General features: G+C 43.9%; 1 protein-coding gene across 4 annotated transcripts in view; it reads right to left on the bottom strand.

The window, feature by feature from the left end:
* Positions 1–257: 257 nt before the first annotated feature.
* The window catches only part of MBOAT1 (membrane bound glycerophospholipid O-acyltransferase 1), a 186,722-nt gene continuing 162,897 nt past the window's right edge, over positions 258–24,082 (bottom strand). For 3 of the 4 annotated variants that reach the window (XM_072945599.1, XM_072945598.1, XM_072945597.1), the window contains 9 exons: positions 23,863–23,918; positions 21,464–21,518; positions 19,780–19,963; positions 17,780–17,972; positions 12,907–13,010; positions 10,579–10,643; positions 8,446–8,578; positions 5,980–6,131; positions 258–559 (listed from right to left, as the gene is read on the bottom strand). In XM_072945599.1, the coding sequence (XP_072801700.1) occupies positions 433–559; positions 5,980–6,131; positions 8,446–8,578; positions 10,579–10,643; positions 12,907–13,010; positions 17,780–17,972; positions 19,780–19,963; positions 21,464–21,518; positions 23,863–23,918 (1,069 nt within the window). In that variant the 3' untranslated portion in view covers positions 258–432. The remainder of the gene's footprint in view (positions 560–5,979; positions 6,132–8,445; positions 8,579–10,578; positions 10,644–12,906; positions 13,011–17,779; positions 17,973–19,779; positions 19,964–21,463; positions 21,519–23,862; positions 23,919–24,082) is intronic. The other variant, XR_012062322.1, reaches the window with a different exon arrangement.

Raw genomic sequence — 24,082 nt, 5'->3', positions numbered from 1 at the left:
GGACCTGGGGCTCCCTGGGGAATAACCATCTCTGGGTATGTTCTGGCAGACAAGGCACCTTGGCTTCACCTTCTAACTTCTGGAGTAGACGTCCAGGTTCCCAGCATCCGGACTTCAGTGGCTGGAAATCATGCCGGAAAAGCAGAGACCCAGCTGCCCGGAATGCACTGTCCCTGCCGTTCTGGCACATTCTCCCCTACCCCACCCCACTCACACGTCCTACAAAATATTAAAACAAATCAACTGGACGTGGCTGATTTAACGGTACAAAAAGGCTTTATAAAAATACTCCCTGCACTTAAGAAACGAAAACAAAAAAGATGCATGTAAACATGGCCTCTAAGTCACCGGAGAACTCTGGAGTCTCTCCATCTCATCTGATCAAAGATTTGCAGTCTTATGCGTTCAGCTTTTTTTTTTTTTTTAGAGGTATCAATCTGTTTTTTTCTTATTAACAGAGTTCAGAGTCTGAGACCGCCTTTGACCATGAGCTTGTGGTTTCATTGGCAGGAACAGGATGATCAGGAGACTGATGATGTGTAAGTAAAAGTACATGGATCTAGGAACAAATACACACACAAATTACATTTCACACAAGGATACATGTGGGAAACGTCACATGAAGCAATGACATCATTTGCAGTCTGGAGCAAGTGAGGACTCTGCCCTTGGCGCTGGTAGACCTGACTGCCCTCAGGCTTGTCTTGCTCCATTCCAAGATAACTCCCTTGGGTGGGTGAGTGGGCCCAGGAAGGACTGAACCCACAAAGCTGGGCAGAGCAAATCAACCAGCCCGTCCGCAGATAGACGCGTGGCCCTGTCCCACTGACATAATGAGCATATGGAGAGAATTGACCCCAACAGCTAGAAAGCCACCATATTACAAGCCTAGGGAGACATGGAATGCAATTCAGACCCTACAATCTGTTCCCGAGACACAAATGCAGCTGTACTGCAGCCAAGGTGCGTGCCACTCAAGTGTCAGGGTTCTTGTGTATATTATGTGCCCGAAGAATCTAGATTTTGAATGCTTACTCCATAACTCAAAATCATTTTCCATCCAAACTAATAAGAAACAAGCTTTGCTTCTGAGGTTTGTAGATTTTAAAAGTGTGATATTAGGTACAACCTGGATACTCAATAAATACTGTACATCTCAATGCACGTAAGTAATGAGAAGACAGCTGTTCTGTATCCATTTAGAAAAACTGAACTTACACTTTTTCCACTCACCAACTGATCTCTGTATCATTCCCCAGCTTCTACGCTCACAAGGTGTGGTCTACAGAACGTCAAGAGCTCTAGCAAAAGCAAACATTTCTTCTTTCAATAAACACTTACTACCTAGGAGGTACGAAGCATTAAACCCGCATCTACAGAAAGTGCAAAGCCCCCGCCCCTTTCTCCAAGGAATGGAATGGTAGCAACGTAACCAGCAGAGGGGTTGACGGCCCCAGGTAAGTGATCATCTGATGTACTGTTTAGACCAGGACGTGACTGAGAGTGAAAGACATGCCTACAGCCAGACACGCTGGCTCAACAAGGGTAAACCAGGACTCTCACAGGCACGCTCCAGGCATAGGCAACTCCGGCTTTCAAAGTCTCTCCTAAAATACACTTTGTTCTTGCCTTTTGCCTTAATCTTTTACATATGGCCAAATCTACACTGGAGCAATTATGTTAGATTAAAGTCAAATATTTTGGAAGTCCAGGGGAAAAAATTCAGCCCCCTAGGAAGGTTTACTAACCTATTCTGACATTCCATACTGCTCTCAAATTTTAAGGACTATTTCGTCTTTTTCTTATGGAAGAACTCAGCTAGCATTTACAGAGAGCATGCCAGGACTAAACTAGGTACTCCAGATACACAGATGAAGAAGGCTTAGTTCCTGCTCTAAAGGAGTTTTTTGCTATTTACAAAAGTTCCTACACAAACTCTAACATTCTTACACTTTGAAGTTAATAAAATGTTATCTAGTTAAATTCACAGGAAGGTTCTGCTCTGGACTGAATGTGTTCTGCCCCAAATTCTTATGTTGAAGCCCTGACTTCTGATGTGATGCTATGTGGAGAACTAGCCTTTGGGAGGAATTTGGTTTAGATGAGGCCTTGAAGGTGGTGGTGGTGGGGCTCATGATAGTATTAGTGCCCTTATTAGAAAATAAAGGTAAATCAGAGTGTGAGCTGTCTCTGTCCCTCACCCCATCTCTTTCACGTCCCTCTCTACGTGAGGACACAGTGAGAAGGCAGCCTTCTGCAAGCCAGGAATAGCACTCTCATCAGAAGCCAAACCTGCCAGCACCTTGATCTCGGACTTCCCAGCCTCCACAACTGTGAGAAGTGCATGTCTGTTGTTTAAATCACCCCATCTACAGTATGTAGTCCTACCAGCCCAAGCTAAGACAAGTTCTTTCATAATAAATTTAAATGTTTACTTGGGGCTCATTTGCAACTTAAGGGGAAAAAAAATTAGGCTAAGAAATTTAAAGCTGGGATTTGAAGTCACTATAGATTGGAAAGTGACTAGATGGCAAAATGAAGCCCACCTGACATTTAAATGTCAAGCAGGAAAGGATATCCGGAGAGATGGATTTGCATACAACTGCCATTTATTGCCAGTAACTGAATAGCCCTTAGGGAGGGGCAGATCTGGAATGCAACTGACCTACCTTTACTTTCATTTCTTTTGTTAGAGTCAGTGATTATCTTGAGAGTCTTAAAAAAAAAAAAACTTTTTTTAAAAAGATTCAGAAAACACCTTTAGAGGCAATCTGTAATAATGGGCAACATATGGCTATTAAAATTAGATACAATTGAAAATTCAGTTCCTTAGTCACACTAGCCACATTTATGTCCACACACACTGGTGGCTAATGTATTTGACAGCATTTTGGTCACTGTAGAAACTTCTATTGGACAGAACTGATCTAGGTAAGGAATTTAAACTATACACATAAGCAACTATGAAAATGAGATAACACATTAGGTTGAACCATTTGAAATTGACAAAAGTGACAGAAATGTCAATTTCACCCTAAACAAAGGTTTTTTTTTTAAAAAATAAACATTTTAGATTGTCTTTCAAAAGAAATGGAAGTCTACAAGAGAGTGATCTGGATTGATAATGATTTGATTCTTTCCCTAGAGCCCCTGCCTAAGTGTAAAAATGCTTAGTTGGTTAAACACAATGCACATGATCATAAAAAAAAAAAAAAACCCCGTCATGTGATTCACTAAGTAGTAACAGTCTTCCAAAATACCTTCTCCTAGAGAAATTTTTAGTAACTGCACTACTGCTCTTGCTGTTTAAAGGAACTTTGCATCTGAAACTCGGGTCTTGCTGTGTGAGTTCTGTTAAATTACTCACCTTCTCTGAGCCTCCATTTCCATACATGATAAACGTTGAAACTGATACCTACCCTTCTCTCTTCTCAGCTCCCTACCCTCTACCTTGGATTGAATCTTTATTCTGCCCACATGTGTTTCTTGAGTCTTCAGTGCACAGGGCCTCCTCCTATCATGCTCCCTGTGTCTGGGATGACCCACAGGGCTCCATCCACCACACCCACCATGCCTGCTTCAAACTCCCGTCATGCAGCCTCCAGGATTTAGCGAAATGTGACTTTCACCCAAGTTGGCTTCCTGTTCCATGCTCACATAAATCTTTGTACTATTCAAAGTATGATCCTAGTGGATATTTACAAATATGTCGATTATCTCCTGTTGCTTCCATCAAACTACCCACTCCGTGGAAGCAGGGGTGATTTCTGTCTTTTGCTCACCCATCTACCCCCAGATTCTAGGATACTGCCCAGCATCCTGTAGGTATTGAGTGGTACTGCACTGAATGCAGGCATTTCTGGTATAATGTAATCCATATAATTCCTTAAAAAGCCTCACATCTGGCAATATCATGTGCTAAAATACCAGGGCTGGGGTGGGTTTTCTGTTGCTGCTGTTGTTTCTTCCTTTTTTTTTTGGTCTCTCTCTAGTTCTTGTTTAATTATTAGTCTACACAGTGACAGATTTTTCAAACACTGGGGGAAGCCTCATTCCACTTACTTTACTTAAGGAATGCAAGGCAATGTGTTTCAATGCCTGTTATGGGAAAAAAAAAAGTGCCTCCCTAAAAAAAATCTGGTTTAACATAACACAGTTTCTATTTCACTTTGTTCCGTTTCTTTACAAAATACTCATCTCGGGGTTGAGGTCTAGCTCAGTGGTAGGGCACATGCTTAGTATGCACAAGGTTCGAGGTTCAATCCCCGGTACCTCCACTAACAACAACAAAAACAAAAAATCACTAAAATAAATAAAACAATCATCTCCTCACCATCAGTAGCAGCGCTCTCTCTCCCCTAGCCGGGGAGGGCGTGGAGGAGGTTGGGTACCTCAAACGAAAAAGTGAGCAGAAGGGCTCAGGGTTACAAGTTAGAAGCAGACAACTCAAATTCTATGAGACTCTGTAACCAGAGTGCCTCACAAAGACAGTTAGTACCAAAGCCAAACCCTTGGACAGCCCAGGCCGATCCGCAACTGGGCTGATGAAGGGCAAGGTGGGCTGGAGGGCACTGAGACAGGGGAAAGGAAGTGGAGCTGTGAGCTGGTGGGGGCGCTGGAGGGAGGGCGCCGAGGAGGTACCATCAAGATGGAGCCGGGGGCAGGGGTGCCTCTTGGGGGAAGGCACCCAGGGAAGGCACTTGATTTTCTCCAGATAGAGCTGCGGGGACTCAGCGCTCCTTCTTCTGTAGCAGCTGAACTGAGGGCTTTTTCTACTGAGGCTTGTAATTCTTTTTCCACCATCCTGGCAACCTTTGCCTAGAAAAATGTGTGTCTACACCAGCCCACTTCCATGTTACACTGGCAGAACCCCCACGCCCTAACTGTATTACAGAAACAGACTTTGTTGATGAGTGTTGCATAGTTCCCTCTATCTTCTTTTCCTATAACCTGAAAAAAATCCCCCCACTTCTAGACACTGATACCTGGACTGGGTTGTGAAGGTTTCTTTGATCACCCCTGACCAGTGCATCCAATCCTGGATGTACAAACAAGGCATGCTTGTCCTATTTATTTCTAAGCCACTTTTCTGATGGTAGCTGTGTCCCATACTTAATCTACAAAAGTCCCCACAAATCAGTCAGTAAGACAAGTTAGTATTTATCGAGTGCAGACTACACGCCAGACCTTGGGACTGAGCCCTGGGCACACCTGCCTTGCCCAATCCTAACAGAGGTGCTTTGAAATGAATTCTATTCTTACCCTCATTTTACAGTTGAGAAGACACAGGTAAAGAGGTTAATAATGTGCCAGGGGTCACAGAACCATTTCTCCAAGAGCAGAGAAATGCAACGAATTCCACAAGAGTGAAACAATAAAAGCAAGCAAGAATAGGGGTGCAGTTCATCTGGAGGGCTGGTGTTTGAGTATGAGGGGCAGATACCCTTTTCCTAAAGGCCTCTTGTCTGTGGTGTGACCCCCCCCCCAGGCCCCACCCTCAATGATGCATCCTACTCTCCTCCACCATATACAAGGGCGCCCCCACAGGCACTTGCTGGAACTGCCATCTCAGGGGAGCACAAAGCCCTCTGCTGGACCATCAGGTCAGTGCCCAGCCCCCGCCCGCGTCTGTCCTGCACTCAGAATGCCCCACAGCCTAATCTTAGCAAAAAGAGGCAAGGCCAGTGAACTCACCTGCTGTTGGTCATTTAGACACATCCCTTCCAAAATCCCTGCCCTAAGCATCCCTGACTTGTGTGAGGAGCAGCTGAAGGGCTCCCAGTCAACTCTGCTCATCTGCACAATGACCTGTTAGTGTCTCAGCACAGCCACTTCCTCCTAATGCTTTCTCTAGACGTTTTCACACTGAAACCATACACAGCAATTGTCAGTACAGGTTCATTTCCCTTCGCCCACTCCCAAGTCAAACACAGAGAACACACGTTGACCACACAGCCGTCGGGAACAACAGAAACTTACTTGTATAAGCTGATGGTCGGTTCAACGGCCAGCAGAACGAAGGGTGCAACTGTGTACGAGATGGCCAGCTGCGTGGCAGCCCAGGTGCCCGTGTCATAGACAGCCTTGAGGGCTTTCGAAGAAAGGAAGTAATGTCTGTAGTTGTTCCTCATCTGCGCTCCAAGGAAGTCGCCAGGGAAGGGGTGGGGGTGGGTTAGAAAAGAAAAAAAACCTTTTACTCCACGCATGCAGGCAGTATATACCTCAGGGACACAGGGGATAAAGGATACCAGCCATCTGACTTCTATTTTCAACTAAAAATACCATTATGGTTTTCTTATCATAGAAAAGGTACACGTTCACTGTAGAAAAAATTTTAAAGACCAACTAAGCAAAGTCAGATTTTTCTTAAACATCTCCCAACAAAAAGTACTGTTTAAAAACTTGGCACATATCCTTCCAAGTCTTTTTCCATTCATATATATCCATACTTATATTTTCAATAGCCTGTTTTTCTCATTTAGTAACATAGCAGGATTTTTTTTCCATGTCAGTAAGTATTAAACTAAAGTTAAACGATTTTAATTAGAGAAAAGTTAGTCTCCTGCCCCCGCTACTGTAAGCACTTGTGACCATACACCCTTGTAGAAAAGTCTCTGCACTGTTTCCCAATTATTCCTTTGAGTGACAGTAATAACTATGCTAATAAGAGCAGGTACCATTTACTGAGTGCTCACTGTGTGCCAAGCCTCTGCTCAGGCTTTACAGGTGTCCTCTCTCGATTCCCCCAAGTCTATCACGTAAGCATCATGATGTCCATCTTACAGACAAACAGAATTCTCTTGAGATGGAAAATGCTGGGTCAAAGAATACACTCATTTGTAGGTCTTCTGACACATGGAACTAGATCTGGCTCCAGAAAGAGGCCTAATTTCCAGCACCAAGGGCAGCATTGAAACAATGACTCTTAGAGGTGGGACAGCCCCAAAGCACGAGGGCTTCCCAGGGCTGCCTGGGATGCTAAGGGCTCCTCCTGAGCTCTGAGTTCCTCAGACAGAGGCTAGAGGTCCGTCCCTGGGACGTACTGGGACGCACGTAAGAGATTTTATTAGGTAACTTCCTGGGCCTGACACACTTCATGACTGTTGGAGTTCATTCTCCTTTCAGGGAAAAAAAAAAAGGAAATACTGTACTATCACCCCTCTCCTCTCCATCCCCCCAACTCATTTGTGAAAAACATCTCCAGGTCACCCAAGAGAAGGGCTTTACATAAATCAATGCTTTTAAGGCCTGTCGAGATCAACTGAACTAAAGACATTTTTAAAATAATACTCTGAATATGTTTACAAAATGCTGGCCTTTGTTTCTTAAGTTTATCCTCCTGGTTTTTAGTTTTATGATCCAAGGTGGTATATGAATGGGAGAAAAAACATCTTCACTGGTTTCAATGCACAAATACGTACACTATACGAAGTGTGCTAAGCAGACTGAATAGTCATCAGTTATCCATCTTGTTCACACATGTATTGCAACAAACCTCCATCTAATGAAAATAAGAATTTCATGGGGGGGGGGACTTTAGTTCACTGTGGTAGCCACAGCACCTACTGGCACATAGTAGGGCTCCTGAAATAATAGGAGATGGACTCAAGAATGAGTGCACAGTTATGCTGGAGCTCCCAAATCCATATCTAAAACACAGTCCAACAAAGTTCATTAAAAGCTCTTGGCCCCTGAATAAGGAAAGCTACAATCATTGTCAAATGTTGAAATGAAGTAAAATACAAGCGTTTGTATTTGACAGTTAGAATACGCGGAATTGTAATTACTCATACACACATTCATCTCATTCTCGGAGGACCGGCATCGTCTGTATTCTATTATTATCATTGCTCTACAGCCAGCAAATGTTAGGAACAGTCTAGGAACCACTGAAGGCTACCCGAAAAAGCTGGAGAACCAAATTTACAACATTCAACAAGGACTTTACACAAACTAATTTAACTGGATCAGACGTGCGAGGTTAGAGCAATCTCCAACAGGCCAGTTCCTGGGGCTGCAATTTTCCTGGCTGCTCAGAGTCTGAATTATTTCTAGGTGCAGGATAATGAAATGAGAAATTAGAGTGTAAGCAAAATGAAGTCTTACATTAATTAACAATCATCATCTCCTGTAATTAGTAGGCTGCGTTTACAGCCTTTAATGATTAAAAATGTTTTCATCTCTTAAGGTACTAAACATTGCTCCTAAAAGTCCTTTTGTGTTGCAAACACCCTCTGTAAGCAATACAAAAATAAAACCATTTTATGGCCAGAAGTTCCTGTATATTGAAGTATTTGCTTTCATGGGAAGACTTCTGTCGTATGATTTTTCAAAACATCGCTCCCGCTCCCACCTCAACCCCTACTCCTGCCGGGACCTAGAAGATGATACGCATCCAGGCATCCAGTTACTAAGGAAAAGACATCACCACTAGAGGAAGCTTACCGTCCTGGCTGCTAGTGTGACGAGGATTCCAGTTAAGAAGGTGAAATAGTATCCAGGATAGACACCATGCCACAAGGCAGACAGGATGAAGGTGAGCACTGTGGGGTACCGGGGAACCCGCTCGTAGCACACTCTGTGAAGGGAGGAAGGTACACTGAGCCACAGGCTGAACATACCAGAAACTTCCACCTGCACCTGCGTCTCTGTGGATCAGAGCATGCAAGCATCACCTGGTCCCCGACTGATAATCCAAGCAGCCTTGAACTTACTAAACACTACCAGATAGGCCGTTCACAGTTCAACCTTTTGGGAGGATGCATGAATTGTTAATCTCCTTAGAACTAAATGATCTGGACCCCATCACACAATATCTAATAAAAGGTCCCAACGAGAGCTCCTGCCTTATAGAAGCTTATTCCACCAATGGCCTGATCTACCAGGAATACCTATGGATAAGTGCGTGCCGCTGGCACTAAAAATTTTAGAATCAGGATAAGGATCTTTAAAAGCAGATATCCACATTTAGTTGAAATTAATTTACTTCTCCAAGCTGGCCCCAATGCCATCTAACTACTCAGCATTGCAACCTTTTTGTCTCTCTTGGCACTGACTCCAGCACAAAATCAATGTGTCAGTTATATGACCCTTTCAGTTCTCATGGCATCCACTGGATTCCAGTCCACGAATTTGCCTTAAAGAGTGAGGACATCGTGAGGATCTAGAAATGTCAGCAAAAACCCTGGAGATCGTCGGCTTCTTGGTTGTTTATTAAAGTGACAGGAGACTTCCTCCCAAATTCAGTTTATGAATTTCCAGCAGCCCTGTTAAGGAGCCACCACATGGCTTCCTCAATGAGAGGACCCAGGTGAAGGAGAAAATAGAAACCCCAACGGTTAACACTAACCCAGCCTGGACGGCTGTCAAAAGTAACCAAATTAGATCCAAACTAAGGATCCTGGCTCTCTCTTCATGGGAAAAAAAGTGAATTTGAGGGAGGAAACACAGGACGGGACCCCACTTGTAATGTTTCTTTTTGAAACAAGAGGTAGTTTGCATGGGCATTCTTTCTTACACTCTATCTTTTTGTCTGAATAAAATATTTCATTTTCTAGAATAATTAAAAAAATTTTTCTTCATCTTTTTATGTGCACGCACGCTTGTTCAATCATCAAAGAACATAAACTGCCAGTGGGGACTGTAGGACTCATACATTGGAATTACTCAGTGTACAGAAACAGAGGTTTAGGCAAAAACAATCTGCAAAATTAACAGCAATGATATTAAGGGCAAGTTTTCAAAAACTGCATGTTCAGGTCACTTGCCTGAGTCGACTTTGTTGGGCTCATGATACCTCGTCTCTTCTTTTACCCCGATGTTTTAACCTACGAAAAGTGCTACTTCTCAGAAACAGTAGAATCTACAGCCTAGTATCTTTACACTCACCTGGCACTCATAGGATAGGAATGTTTACTACCTAGAAACTGCTGCTTCAAGGATAGCATGTCATTAGTTCCAAATTAAGTATTGTTTTAAATTTCGGACTGTGTAGAAAAACAAGAAGAGAAATAGCAACAAAAATACCAAGTTGAAAAGCATGAACATTGTGGGCACCATAAAGCTTTCAATACTAGGGATTAACACAGCAACCTTCAGTGATCTGATGCTGACAATGACCCTCGTTGACATCTGAGCAAGAGACTCTCCTGTAGACAAGAAGCAGCGCATCACAGAGGTGAAGAGCTTGGCTCTGGAGACAGACTGGGCTAGTATCGATCACTCGTTTGCTGTGTGACTTTGGGCAAGTTACATAACCTCTCTGTGCCTCACTTGCCTCATCTACAAAATGGGGATAGTAACTACCAACATCTCATGGGATTGATATGAGAATGAAATGGGTACCTGGTACACAATAATGGCAGTATTAAATGTTTGATACATTAACAGAAATATGCTACATTGTGACCTTCTCAATTCACTGTATTTCTGCTCTTTCATTTACACAGCATAGACGTTCATACCAAACAAAAGTGTCAGATGGCATTACTGCTGGCAGACAACCACTGTTTACCTAGTGATGCCCATCCAAGCATACACCAGTGCCATGAGTAATGAGGTCATTGGTGTGTTTCTTACCGCTTCAGCCAAGAAGCTGTCTGAATATTCCAGTTGTCTACATACATTTTGAAACTTGTGGCAGTCTGAAAGGGAGAAAAATAGCACCTATCATTAGCTTTAAAAACACCCCAAGAAATGGAAAGTCCTCCTCAGAATTTCCCTCGTGGCAGATTAGATGGGCTCTTTCTATAGTGATGACTGAGTCAAGAGGAGACAGTAAAATTTCCCCGTGTTTCTAACATCTACTTTGCAACTAAAACTTGGCTTGCAAAGTCTCCATTTTTCTCAAATGCTATTTTCAAATTATAGGACAACTGAAGGAATGTTCTGTGTGTTTTCCTTCCATTCTGGTTCAACAAAAACTTTTCAGTCATCTGAATTTTTAAACTAAGTACTCTAAAATGGGATTTGCCACAGGAAGGGTTTAATCATGTGAATTTAGCGCCTTTACGGAGACAGTCTGAATTTAACTGTCATCTTTGCATGGACGTGGCTGTCTGTAAACTAGGTCAGTTTTGTGAAGTTAGTCTACAAAACAGCTACAGAGGTTCAAAGGCTTCCAGTTGTGTCTGGAATAGTAAGAGATTTTATGCATGAAGGAGTCACAAGACAGAAAAGAAAACAAAGAAATATTGCCCAACTGGCAAGGACGCAGGTGATTCAACCACTGAGGAAGGGAGATCCCAAAATTAGCCATCAACGGGGTTTTCTCATTCAAAATAAAAAAAAGACTTATCAGAGGCTGAAGCAAACATCCAAGAACAGAATTCCTCATGAACGTGGTAGGAAGTGCAAATGCCACTTTTTTCTGTTTTCTGTTTCAACCGTAAGAAAACCTTAGGCTACACTTTGGCTTAATCTGTTACGTTTGGAAGGAAGAGAGGAAGGGAGGGAGAGAGAACAGACTGATGACAGATTTTTGTATTACGAGTTTTTAATTTCAAGACCCTAAGGAGTTCTATCCATCCATGTCTTCTACGGCTAATAAAATGCTATACACACAGCTTCGAGGTGCCTTAACTAAATCAGACTCCCTTGGTTTTCTTTAGCTCCCTGCTCTGTATCAACTTCGTTGGAAAAAGCAAACTTTCTTGTTCTGGTTTTCTTTGATAAGAAAGCCCTAACTCAGCCCTTTGCCCAGAACACACGCCCACAGTGAGAGGACTCTGTCTTCCGGTGCACAGCCGAGGGGCCAAGTGGGCAGCCCAAGGTCAAGGAGAACCACTCTGAAGGACCCTTGCCCACCGCACCCCACAGCGGCCGGCTGTGCTCCACGAGTTTTGAGGGAGAGAATTTTAGTGGGAAAAAGGAGAATCGTACTATGTTGCTCTCTCCCTGGCATCATCCATACAGGAAAAAAAGGAGCTTGTGCATTATCTACGCTGCTTTTCCAAAAATGAAAAAGGTTGCTCTGGGGGCTGGAGCTTGTCCATTCAACATGAAGAGACGTCCCAGGCATCAAGAAGGTGGAGGGTGTGTCCCCCATGTCTCCTTGTGGCCTAGTTCCCACCTAATATGGGTGGCAGGTGGTCGTCCCCACATCCCGGGTTTTCTGCTCTGCATGCACAGTCCCCCTCTGCCCGGACTCCCCGCTGGCACTCTGCCTGCCCCGTGGTGGGTGGAGAACCATCACCAACAGCAACCATGCATCACCTGGCTAGAGAACCCGCACTTCTGTAATGTGGAGAATCCTGTCCTTACTCCCACCCAGCTGCAAGGAGGAAGTGGTTCAAGACTTGGCATTCTTTTCAGCCCCAAGGGATGGCCACGCCAAGGAAACCAAGAAGGATGTAGCCCCAAAGAGACCACCTCTAGTGATGGAGCCTCGGAGAACGGTAGTGCCAAAGCACAGCCAGCAAAAGAGAAAAGCCACACTGACTCTGGCAGCCTAAAAGCATGGTGACCATTCTTAAAAGCGAATGCATGCTAACTGTTTCCAAAGGAGCCACAGAGAACACGTGTGATGGTGAACTGTAAATACAACTGCTAGTCTGTATCTTGACCGAGGAGAGCAGAAAGTGAGCAAGAGAAAATGACATCTGTACTTTTCGAGTTGATAGAGTAAGAATGGAAGGAACAGAAAGATTTGCCTGGCTCTTTTTCAGATCTGTGTGTGTGTGTGTATCATTATGACTTGGACCATGAATACTGCCAAGAAACTAGGTATCTTAAAAATAAAAAGAAAAAGATCCTGAGATAAAAAGTGTCTGGGAGGCTGCTGGACCTGATACTCCCCAAGAGCAGCTTTTCCTGGGACCCTGATAATGAACTCTGGGTATTACACTCAAAGCAAACCATTTGCTTTGTTCACCATGACAGCCTGATTTAAAAGCATGATTAACTCACCTCAATCTTCCAGATGTTTAGGTTAGAAAGTAGATCCCAACAGAAATTTCCATTCTTATCCACTCCACTGAAGCCAAAGCCAGCTGCGTTATTCACTGCATCAGCTATGGTTTTTAAAACAACACATTAGGATATAGAACAAAAGTCAAATGGCTGCTTTAAAGGACACTACATGTCTGTCTAGCTTTAAGGTGATGGCAGGCAGTTGTTTCCTTGGAAAAGAAACAAACAAACAAACAAACAAAAAATGTGAAGGACCTGGTACCATGATGGAATGGAGTTCTGGCTCTTTGGAGACCTCAACTTTTATTCCTTCACGAGCATCTAGTGAGCACCTGCTAAGTAAGAAGAAGGATGCCAGATGCTCACAGAATGCAAGATGAGAAAAAGAGCAATGAAGGAACAAAACAAAGAAATGGGACAATTTAGTGACCAACTTGACAGAAGAGGAAAGAGAAAGGTAAAAATACACAGAAGCTCAGAAGCAGAGACCAGAAGATACAGGGGCCCCCATCCAAGAGCTGTCATTAAAGATGGCAGGACACAGGCTGACAGACAGCAGTTCATCAGGAGGAGAACCAGCTCTGAAAGAAAATGGAGCTCGTTCTGGACGTGTGAAGCATGACAAGCCACTAGGATTGCAGTGGAGGTGGTTAAGACACAGAACTTAGAACCCGGGAAAAAGAACAGAGCTAGAGATGTGAATCTGGGGCCAGCTGCCACAGAGGCCACGTGTGGACACAGTCACCAAAGCCATCCTACCTCAAAGTCAGTCTAAAAGCCTCACTTCCATCATTATTTCATTTCCATAAACTCTAAGAAAGTGTCCTCCAGCCGTATTTCATTTCTAATCAATTCCTTAATGATTATATATATAATCAAAGAGGTCTGATGAAATCAACATGCTTGCATTACGAGGCCAAGAGGCTAACTTTCTCTTTCCATTTGTCTTCTTTTCAGCTCATTCTGTTATTTTCTTAAAAAAAAATAATTAATCAAACTAATGAAGCCATAGCACTGTCAAGTCTTAGGTCTGGGGGAGATTTCAGAGAAAAGTTCCTTTCCTGTGGCTCCATGCATTCAGTTTTTATGGGCGTTCATGTCCAACTCACGTCAGATTCCTGCAGGGCTACTCTGAAGAAAAGCCACCTGTTCTAAGTCTGGCTCCCTTACTCTTGGCAGAGTTGATGATTTCATCTTGCTTATCTTATGCTTGGCTTCACTGTAAAATGATCTGGTTTCTTTTAGAAGAAAGAAGGAAAAGTACTGAGTTCTGATACGTCTTTCTCCCAAGCTGACTGAAAGGAAACTCAGTGGAAAAGTTGAACAAAGCCAGGATAGGATGTTTCTGTGAAGAAACTGACAGTTTTCAGTGTGTGGCCACAAATGGTGAATGACAGACATAAACTAAACCAGGAGAAGATGAGCTCTTGAGGTCTGTGCTGACAACTAAAACCAGGGCTGGACTGACCATGCGGGACCAGCAGAGCAACCCCAGGACCCCTTCCCCCATCTCCAGCCTCAGATCTGCCCCACGTGGTCAGATCTAAAAAAAAAAAAGCAAAAAAACTTTTTTGGTGCTTTCTATCTTCCCAGGAATCTACAAAGCATTGCACAGACATTTCTTATTCAATGCTCACAACGGTGTGAAGATGATGGGGAAGAGTGGGGGAGGGGCAGGGCTCCCGGGTCCCTAGCTCACTTGGGAACGGGGTCAGTTCACAGCCAAGGGAGAGTTGTCTAACTTCTAGAAACCTTTCCTCTTGGGCAGAAAATGGATATAATAACGGTACCTATTTTAAAAGGATGTTGAAAGGATTAAACCAAGTTGAGTACACGTAGCGTGCATAGCACAGGGACTGGCCCAGGGCAGCACTCGGAAAGGTTAGCTATTATTATTATTATTGGTGGTGGTGGTGGTGGTGTTACCACCGCCCCAATCTTGCTCCTAAGAGGACTAAAGCTCAGTAGTGATGTTAACATGAAGATCACTCAGCGGGTCGAGAACGCCGGAATCTGAAGACTAGCCCTCATTCCACAGCCGTCGGAGACGGGGACGATGGAGAACCAGAAGCGGCAACTCTCAGAACCACCGCATCTGACAACGTGAGAACTCCCGCCGCCCCTTCAGCACATCCTGCTACTGTGTATCCAAGACTGGGTTTTGCCTTTGCGATTCTTCTTCCAAAGCTGTCTTTGCTCGCATTCTGCATGGCTCTAACATATTACTGAAGATAAATTAACTTGGACACCCATATTTTAGAGTCTGTGATCTTGAGAACACAGCCTGGGCTAAAACTGACCACACTAATTAGTACTAATTAGTAGGAGAGAAACAATCAGCCTTATGCCTTAAGTCGAAAGAAAACAGCCATATTCTTTTTTTTTTAGGTTTTTTTTGGGGGGGTGGGGTGGGAGTATATTCTTTCAATAGAAATAGAACCAGAACTAGGCTTACACAGTGCAGCTTCGCTGAGATGCATCAGGAGGCCAGCTATAGGATTAAATTTATAATTATGTATAATTAGTACATCAATTATAAGTAAATGGTGTTTTAAGGAGCTGGATAAAACAATTACTCGGTTAAGCAGCTTAAATATTCCCTGTTCCACTCTTCACCGCTTCTTTATTCATAAAGGATACAAAGGTTAATTTCGGGCCAGCCCATGCAATCTAAACTAAAACCAACTTCAAATTGAGGCCACGCAAATTAATGAACTGTTTCTATGGGAGCTACCCTAAACAATACAGAAATGGAAGGAAGCGGGCAAAGAAAAGACAAAGAGGTAAGTCCATGAGAGAGCTATCCACGGAAAGGGCCACTTCTGTACTCCAGATACCTGGGCTCATTCCCCAAGTGGCAGGGTGATGCCAGACACCCCCTCCTCACCCAGATCCCCGCCAGCACGACCCGCCTCGTGTTAGACTTTGCCTATGAGGCCGTGGAATGGCCTTTCTTTCCACCTTAAATCAGGAGCTGATTTAGTCCAGAAGCCAGCCCTTAAGCCCTGGGGCACAGAATGTGGGAGCGGGAAGGGGAGCAGGGAGGGAAAAGGAGGCTGAGTGAAGAAGTAGAGGGCGGTGAAGGAGTGAGAGAGTCTCTGTTACACTTACACACACACACAGTTTAGAGCAAAGCAAAAATGCTACTTCACATAGAAAAACATGCCCGCTATTCCAAGTAGGGTTCCATCCAGAGCAGGTGTAATGCCTACCTACTAAGGAAATTAGCTTTAAATAATAGAGCATCTGCAGAAAAAGGAATCAGATACCAGGAGACTGCGGGAGCCCCCCCCCCCAGGGGCCAGTCCATGTACATCCTCTCTGTGATCCTGCCACTGGGACAGCCCGGGACGCCTGTCGCCTGGTTGGTGGACTCACCTGTGTTCCCACACAGGGGAACAATCTTGAGGACTGAGATGTCTCACCTCTGAGTTCCCCACAGCACAGAGCCTGGCAATCAAAACTCCCTGAATTAAACTGAATGTGACCAGAAACAAAATTTCCCACGTGGCGAATTTTAGAAAAGCTCTCAGTCTCTCTCTGATCAAGTGTTACACAAACACTGCCCTGGACTGAACTTACCTCTGAACATTTCAACCTTTAAAAATAATTTGGGTGGGTGCATGGGTACAGCTCAGTGGTGCAGTGCCTGCTTAGCATGCACGAGGTCCTGGGTTCAATCCCCAGTACCACCACTTAAAAAATAAAGAACTAAATAAGCCTAAAAATAATTTGGACCAGGAACAAGGGAGAAAGAGACATGGGGAGTCACGACTTTAATGGACAGTTTCTGTTTCAGGTGATAGAAAAAGTTCTTGAGATGGATGGCGGTGATGGTTACACAACACTGTGAATGAACTTAACGCCATTAAATTGTCCACTACAGACGGTTAAAATGGAAAATTTTATGTCATGTATATTTTACCACAATAAAAAAGTAGCTGGTGAAAAAAATAATTTAGTAGCTTACAAACTTGATTTTAGGGCTAAAAACCTGGGAGCATGAAACGAGAGAAGAGGAAGTCAGTTAAGTGCCCTGCCCTCGCTGATGGAATATGGACTAGGCACTAGGAACCGGGTCCAATAATCTATTAGACTTAATGAACCAAGTCACCGCTCTCTGACGTCAGGCCCCAGTCACTTTCAGCTAAGGTGTTAAACTTCCCTTCCCGAAAGGGCTCCCCATGTAAACAGATGCGCGGTCCCGCCTTATCCAAATACTTTACCATTCTTGGTAACTAAATAGGCGGGTTTACGGCTCACTTTAGCATAGATTGAAGCTTTCCCAGTCTAAAATTCTTTAAAAGGAAAGAGAGAAAAGTTTAATACTGACTAAAGTTACCTCACAGGAAAAAAACAGTGTGATAAAACCAAATTAAGTTCAACTTTCTACCTTCGGAAAAAACCACTTGGAAGTTGGCTTCTTTCTAAGGCATAAAGCTTAACCCACAATGTCTTAAAAAGTGTAACCTAAGGTAGCAATTAGCACACGTGATGGTAAAAGGAAGTCAGTGCGTATCTTGTCTTATGGACAACCCAGAAAAATTACAAGAAATCCAGATCAGTCTGGAGTTTTTCCCGAACCTGGCCCTGCACTCAATAGCCAAGTTTCATTGGTAGAAGCCACAGCTTCCAGGTTCTGACATCTGTTACTAACTTTGGGTTTAAACAGCAGCCAGGATTTCTTTTCTCCTGATCACGGATAATTGAGCGTATGGATGGCGGGACGGGGAGGGCTGTGCTGCCTTCCGTTAGGTACAGGACCTTTTTTTGTTTGTTTGTTTGATTAGGTGATCCACACGTGGCTCTGGCCAAGCCACCCGAGGAGGCCCCTCCCCTCACTCACGTAGCACCGCTCCGTGGAACTCACCTAACGTCCAGGCAAAGTAATACTTGGGCTTCGAGGCTTGCATGACGACGTACAGATAGCAGAGCCGAGCCAGAAAGTTTGCTCTGTGAACAAACCAGTCGTCAGCCAGGCAGGTGGCAGGGAAGGTCTTTGTGAGGGTCAGAAACAACAGGAGAGACACCAAGGTCATGCACAGTTTGTGTATCACAGCTCCCTGAAAACGGGGGGCAGAAAATGAGGGTGAGCATTCAGAAGCCTTCTCCAGAAGGAGTGGCGGGAGGCATTCGTCCTGACGGCAGAGACTGCGTGACGGGCTGCAGTCCGACGCAGGGTACACCTCGGACCCTGCGGGTGTATCTGCAACAGAAGACAACTTTCACCAGCAAGTTCTACCAACGAGGGCCTGGAGGTCTACTTTCCCAAAACATAAGAGAAATCAATAACCCTCCAGGGTGGCAATCTTCCATCAGAAAGACAGACCCACTGGCCTTCCACTTTGCAGCAGGCAGGGCCCAGGAAATGGGTTTGAATTCCCAGCGAGGAGCACCCAGGCTTAGCTAGGGAGAGTCACCGTCCGAGCCAGGACGTGGGCAGGTCGTGGAAAACTTTAGAACACCCTTCAGGATGGTTTACATGCAGTCTGCTCTGCGGTTAAGATGCACTGAGGTTTTTAATTCCCCTGGCCGGATTAATTCTGCCCGATCCCCCTGACATTTCAGGGAATGCCAGCTAACAGTTACAGCTCCTGATTTTTTATAAACACACTGCTTTGATTTGTAATTTAGTGACAGCAATAGCACCTCCCTCACGGGGCAGCTTGGGGCTGAAGCGCGTGAGTATTTACAAGGTACTGAGAACAGTGCCGGGCTCCCGGTTAAGTGCGCACCACGATTCACTATGACACCACCGAGGGGGGCAGCAGCTTGCGCGTGCCAGGCCCCCCCCCCCCGATCAGTGTGTCTTTAGCCAAAATGCAGCCTCACCGCTTAGCAATCTCCTTGGAGAGATTGCACAGAAATGCAAGCGTCTCCTTGGAGAGTGATGTGAAGACTCTCTGATAATATCATTTTTCAAATAAAAGCATGTGAAACAAACACAGCACTCCTGCGACAGAATCTGCCCAGAAGCCTGTGGTTACTTTGACGTCTCACAGCCATGGCGACCTCACTCTTAGATTTTGTCAATAAAGCTGCTGGAGCCCAGACTCACCCTGAAGTGCGAGGACCCGACTATGTCAAAGCTCTGAAATTCATGCTTAATTAATCAGTCACTTACATTTTCAAATACTCAAGATTGCCCAGACGTTTGCATTTTTAAATAACTTATTCTCAATTTCCCCTTTTCCAATTTTCTCCATCCCATCAATTGATTACAAATTTCCCTTAAATCTACGATATTTGATCTGAATGAATTCAGCACAAGGGCCAAGTTCAATGAGTTACCCTAATGCTGACAGATTTGAGATGAATACATTTCAGATTAAAATTAAAATATGATTTCAAAAAACCATCTTGAACTCTCTTGACGTCAATAAAAGCGAGCACCAAGCATGCGGGTGTAAAACTGGTTTCCCTTGCCAGAAGCAGGTTCTTCAGTCAAAAGCACATTTATTCTGGTCCCTGCTCTTTCCCCCACCACCTTTTGTGACACAGTATCCTTGGGCTGTCTATGAATTTCTATTCATTAAGACAAAACGCCCATAAATCTGAATGTGTTAACTAGCCCAATGCTGAGCACATCGTAGGCACTAAATATTGGCTGGTTGGCTAATGGGTGAGTTGCTTCAATATCCCCAGGCAGTGAGCTCCTTTGTGAAATAAACTTCTGTTGCTCCGACACAGAGAACCACGGCAAATACAGACCAATACTGGTATTTTAAAACAAATAGGGGGGAAGTTATCGGCCAAGCTTTCTGGTAAGGTGTTTGGCTTTTAATTAGAATGTGTTTAGTGACAGTCAGCCCGGGCAGCAAAGCTCTGTTTTCTGGACCTCTGAGTCAATACTTGGCACTAAAAACTTACAGTGGGAGAAGGTTCTGGCAGGCTGTGGAAACCTTTTTCCTTCCAGTTCACTTCCAGCAATTTCATGTGTGTATGTCTCCCCTCAATGAAGGCTACATAATCCTTGAAATTGTTACAAGGGCCAGCTATGACACTCATGAAGTTGAGAAGGTAGCTTAAGTATTCCAAAAAGGAGGGTTTTGCTCTGCGAAAATAAAGTGAAAAAGTTGAAGAGTCTTCAGTCTTTGATTTTTCTTTCATGTTTTCAAATGTACCCATTGTAAACACAGGTGTTATTTCCGTAGCTTGTTAAACGTAACGTGATCTTTCCTTGTTCTGTTTCTTTAAAAGTCCGCCTAAGAGAGAAATCTAGTTGAAAGGACGTTAATGAGGTGGGTGGCTCAGGGGAGGCGCAGCACTCCGTGGCGCCCTCTGCTGGCCAAGCACAGCTATAACCGCGGAGGACCAGGACTGGGGCAAAGGTACCTCAGAGGCTGGGATATAAATGTTCTTTCTCCACAACCTTGGCTGTCTGTCTACCCGAGAAAGTGAAGGCAATTAAAGCTAAGTAAGGCAGGGTGGGAACCTGACCTAATGTTAGTGGGTCCAGATGCTTTGAAATGGGAAAATTCCCTCCCAACTGCCAAAATAAATGCAAAACAAATGATGGGTGGAACTGGTTTCCATTTGAAGAGGCCGCACAGGACTATCACTGTACAGTCTCTCATCTGCTCTGGCATCCAGGCACAAGGTCCTGGACAGCAGACAAGGGTCGTGGCAGGAAAAAATTCTGTAGAGACCAGTTCTGTCTTGTGTTTTTAATGGCATTTTAAAGGGCATACCCTGCAAGCAGGAAAGAATTGTGGGGAAAAGCCCCCTAAGATCCCATGGCTAACCCGTCACTGGAATTATGCCCTAGAGAACTGACACCCCATGGTGCTTAGCAAAGAACTTGATTCATTAGAACCGTCCAATGGTTCTCTCTGCATTGCTTCCAGGTCCCAATTCCTTCAGGACAGGATGAAACACTCCATCTCCCTACCACCTAGGACCCTCTCTTACACATCCCAGTGGGAACCCCCGCCATGGCTGCACCACTGTCCCCAGAGTGCCACATGCCACTCCCAATTCCTGTATCAGTGTTAGCCTCCCACTCTACACAGCCCCCCTCCATCTCCAGCACCCCCACCCCTGCCCTGTCTACTGCATGTCAACACTGGCCAAAGTCCTCCTTCCGCCTGTAGCTTCCTCCTGTTCCCCAGCCCATTTTTCTCTCTCCAGCCCCACTTCCTTTTTCATGCCAGGATTTAATCCTACTGATGTGCATTGATCATTAACCCTTTCTCAGAGACCCCCAGACACATGCCCGAAAAAATCAGACAGAACCACCCCAGTGAAGGAGAATCCTACAAAACTAACAAAATTACAGAGCCATTTACCCTTTGGTCTAGCACTTTCACGTCTGGGAATCTATCCTACAGCTACACCCAAACCCATTTGAAATGACCTATGAACAAGGTTATCGTGGCTTACCATTGATCAGAGCCAAAGACTAGTAGACAACTCTGGTGTCCATCAAAAGCAGATTCGTTAAAAAATCAGTATTATATCCATATAATGGAGTCAATAAGCAGATATAAAAAAGGAGAATCTCTGGGGACTGATACCCAAAGGGCTCGAGAATATATTATTAAATTCAACTTACTTTACAGCAAGTCGATGTTGCTCAGTGGAAAGGTCTTCAGCTCTTCGGCCTAGTCCTATGGAAAGAAATATTTAGAAATAAGATGTTTGAAGTGATGTAGATCACTAATCCTAAAAGGAGCTTATAAAACTTACTTGAAAGAAGTGATTTTTGTTTCATAAACCATAAAGTGTCCTCGTTTTCCATTTTTTTAAATGCCCTGGATCAAAGGGCTGCCCGTAAACACACATTTGAGGAGGAAAGTCATTTTCGGTTCTTACGAAGAGGGAAGAATTCCAGGGTGACCCCTGTTTAACTCGCACGGTATGAACACGGATCCCGGGGAACCCTCCACACTCATACACTCCTAACATGCTGTGCATGCTTTTGTTGCTACGTGACAGACAAGCCTGCCTCTGCAGCCCGCGCCAGCTTAACTCCCTCCCTGATTACGCTGGTGCAGACGCCAGTCTACGCTGAGGATGGATGGAAAGGGGCAGGGAAAGGAAAAGAACAGGAGACGCCACCCTGAATACAGGGGACACACAAAACGATTGTCAGGAGATCTGTCTTCTTTTAAAACCCATCCATGCCTTGGATGGACCTGGAGATGGTCATTCTAAGTGGAGTAAGCCAGAAAGAGTAAGAAAAATGCCATATGATATTGCTTATACTGATCAAAAAAAAAAAAGGACACAAATGGACATATCTACAAAACAGAAATAGACTCACAAACACAGAAAAGAAACTCACGGTTACCAGGGGAAAGTGGGTAGGAAGGGATAAATCAAGAGTTTGAAAACTGCACCTCTCAGGGAGTGATGGAAATGTTAGCTATCTTGCTTGTGGTAGTGGTTTTGTTGGTATATCCATTTATCAAAATTCATCAAATTGTACATCTGAAATATGTGTAGTTTACTGTACAGGAACCATACCACGATAAAGGTGTTAAATCAATCAGTCAGTCAATCAATCTATCCATCTCATCCATGCCATAGAACTCCCAACCAGATCACATCTGTGCTTCCTATAAAATATGTATGTTAACTTAGGGTCAAGGAAACCCAAGTGTCACCTTAAAAGCAAAGGAGGTTGACTTTAAACCCATATATTCAGCTAAGACTGATTATGGTGAGAAGACAAAGTGTTTGTGGAATTCACTTATTCCTCCTACACACAAGAAAAAAAAGAAAAAGGCAAGTAAACATTTTGCTTCATGCAAGCAATATTCCCTCCAAAATAGGGTAAACTGAGAATGCTTTAAAAAGTGAATGTAGTCAAAAAGCCTATGTATTCAAAACAAAACCAAGCCAAGAAGCGATGTTAAAAAAAAAAATCACACTTTTTTCTAAGATCTTATCAAATAGTACATACAGCTCTAGCAATCCCAAAATTAAATTGATTTTAGCCATCGATTTATGTTGCTTATGTTTGTCTAGAGCCACTACCAAATGGTTTTCAGGTACAGAAACACGGACCAACTCACCCCGCTCTGCCCAGAACTTTCCCGATTTGGGCACTAAAAAATCTCAGACCCCGGGAAACTCTCGATTCTGGGCAAGGCAAGAGCACTGGTCACCCTAGAAAGACCATCCTCGGAATAAAATTACTCCATTCTCTACATAATGACTAATCACCAAGAATGAAGTAGGAATAAACAGGGTCAAAATGAAATTAAATCAGTTTCCGAGCTTTAAGGATAAACAAGAAGACCTGCTAGCAGAGGCAAAATCTTCTCAACCTGTCAACACACAAGGGAATGTCAACAGTCGGAAAGCATGTGCCAGAGGCAGTCAAATCCGCAGAATAGACTTTTAATTGCATCTGGCATCTCTTAAGCCCATATTGAAATCTCCTGCCCAGCTGAAGTGTAACTCAGTTTTAACAGTGGCAATAATCACACTTTCTGGCCATTTTCAGGAAGGGTCTGAGAGAAAAAAGGTTCAGTTTTCTACAAACAGAAGATTCCTCCCAGCTTTTTATAGGGTCAGGCTGAATTCATTAGATAATTTTCCAAGCCCTCCCTCCACAAAAAAAGTCAACTAGCCAATGCTGTTTACTCTTATTACCTCATAAGCATCTCAGAGATTAAACCAAAGAAAAAGGATGCCATTTCTTCTTAACAGATTGGGAAAGGAAGGACAGAGAGTGCCACAAATTAACTTAAATTTAAAACACTGTAAAGCTAGACAGAAAACCCACTGTTCTCAATGCAAATATGTCAATACTCAACACTCCAGATTCAGCAGGGAAATGGGAAATAATAGCTGGGAAAGTAAAAAGCTGTGATTAAAGCATGCTGCAAATTTTTTTTTACAAGACACAGCAAGATCTGCCAGCCCGTGTCTGGACTTGGGCCTCATGAAGAGCCCTGAATGTCAGGCTCGCTCTTAGAACCAGGAGGAGGGTGTTTTTCTCACCGTCATGAACTTGGAACGCTAAGGTTGTGATCTTCTGAGTGACAATCATCAGGGGCCTAAAAGGAAGAGAGAAAATAGTCAAGATCGGCAAGGTTTTGCCACTGAGGGAAAAAGGAAATCTTTTATTCCATTTCTGAGCACGGTAGTTTTTCATCTTGAAGATGAATAAATACAAAAACACTGAATTGAAAACAATTTTTATTTCCCTTCCAAATCACTT

Source organism: Vicugna pacos, chromosome 20 (genome assembly GCF_048564905.1).
Source record: "Vicugna pacos chromosome 20, VicPac4, whole genome shotgun sequence".
NCBI classification, from domain to species: domain Eukaryota; kingdom Metazoa; phylum Chordata; class Mammalia; order Artiodactyla; family Camelidae; genus Vicugna; species Vicugna pacos.
Note: the sequence above shows the minus strand (reverse complement) of the source record. Positions and strands in the feature narration are given on the sequence as shown.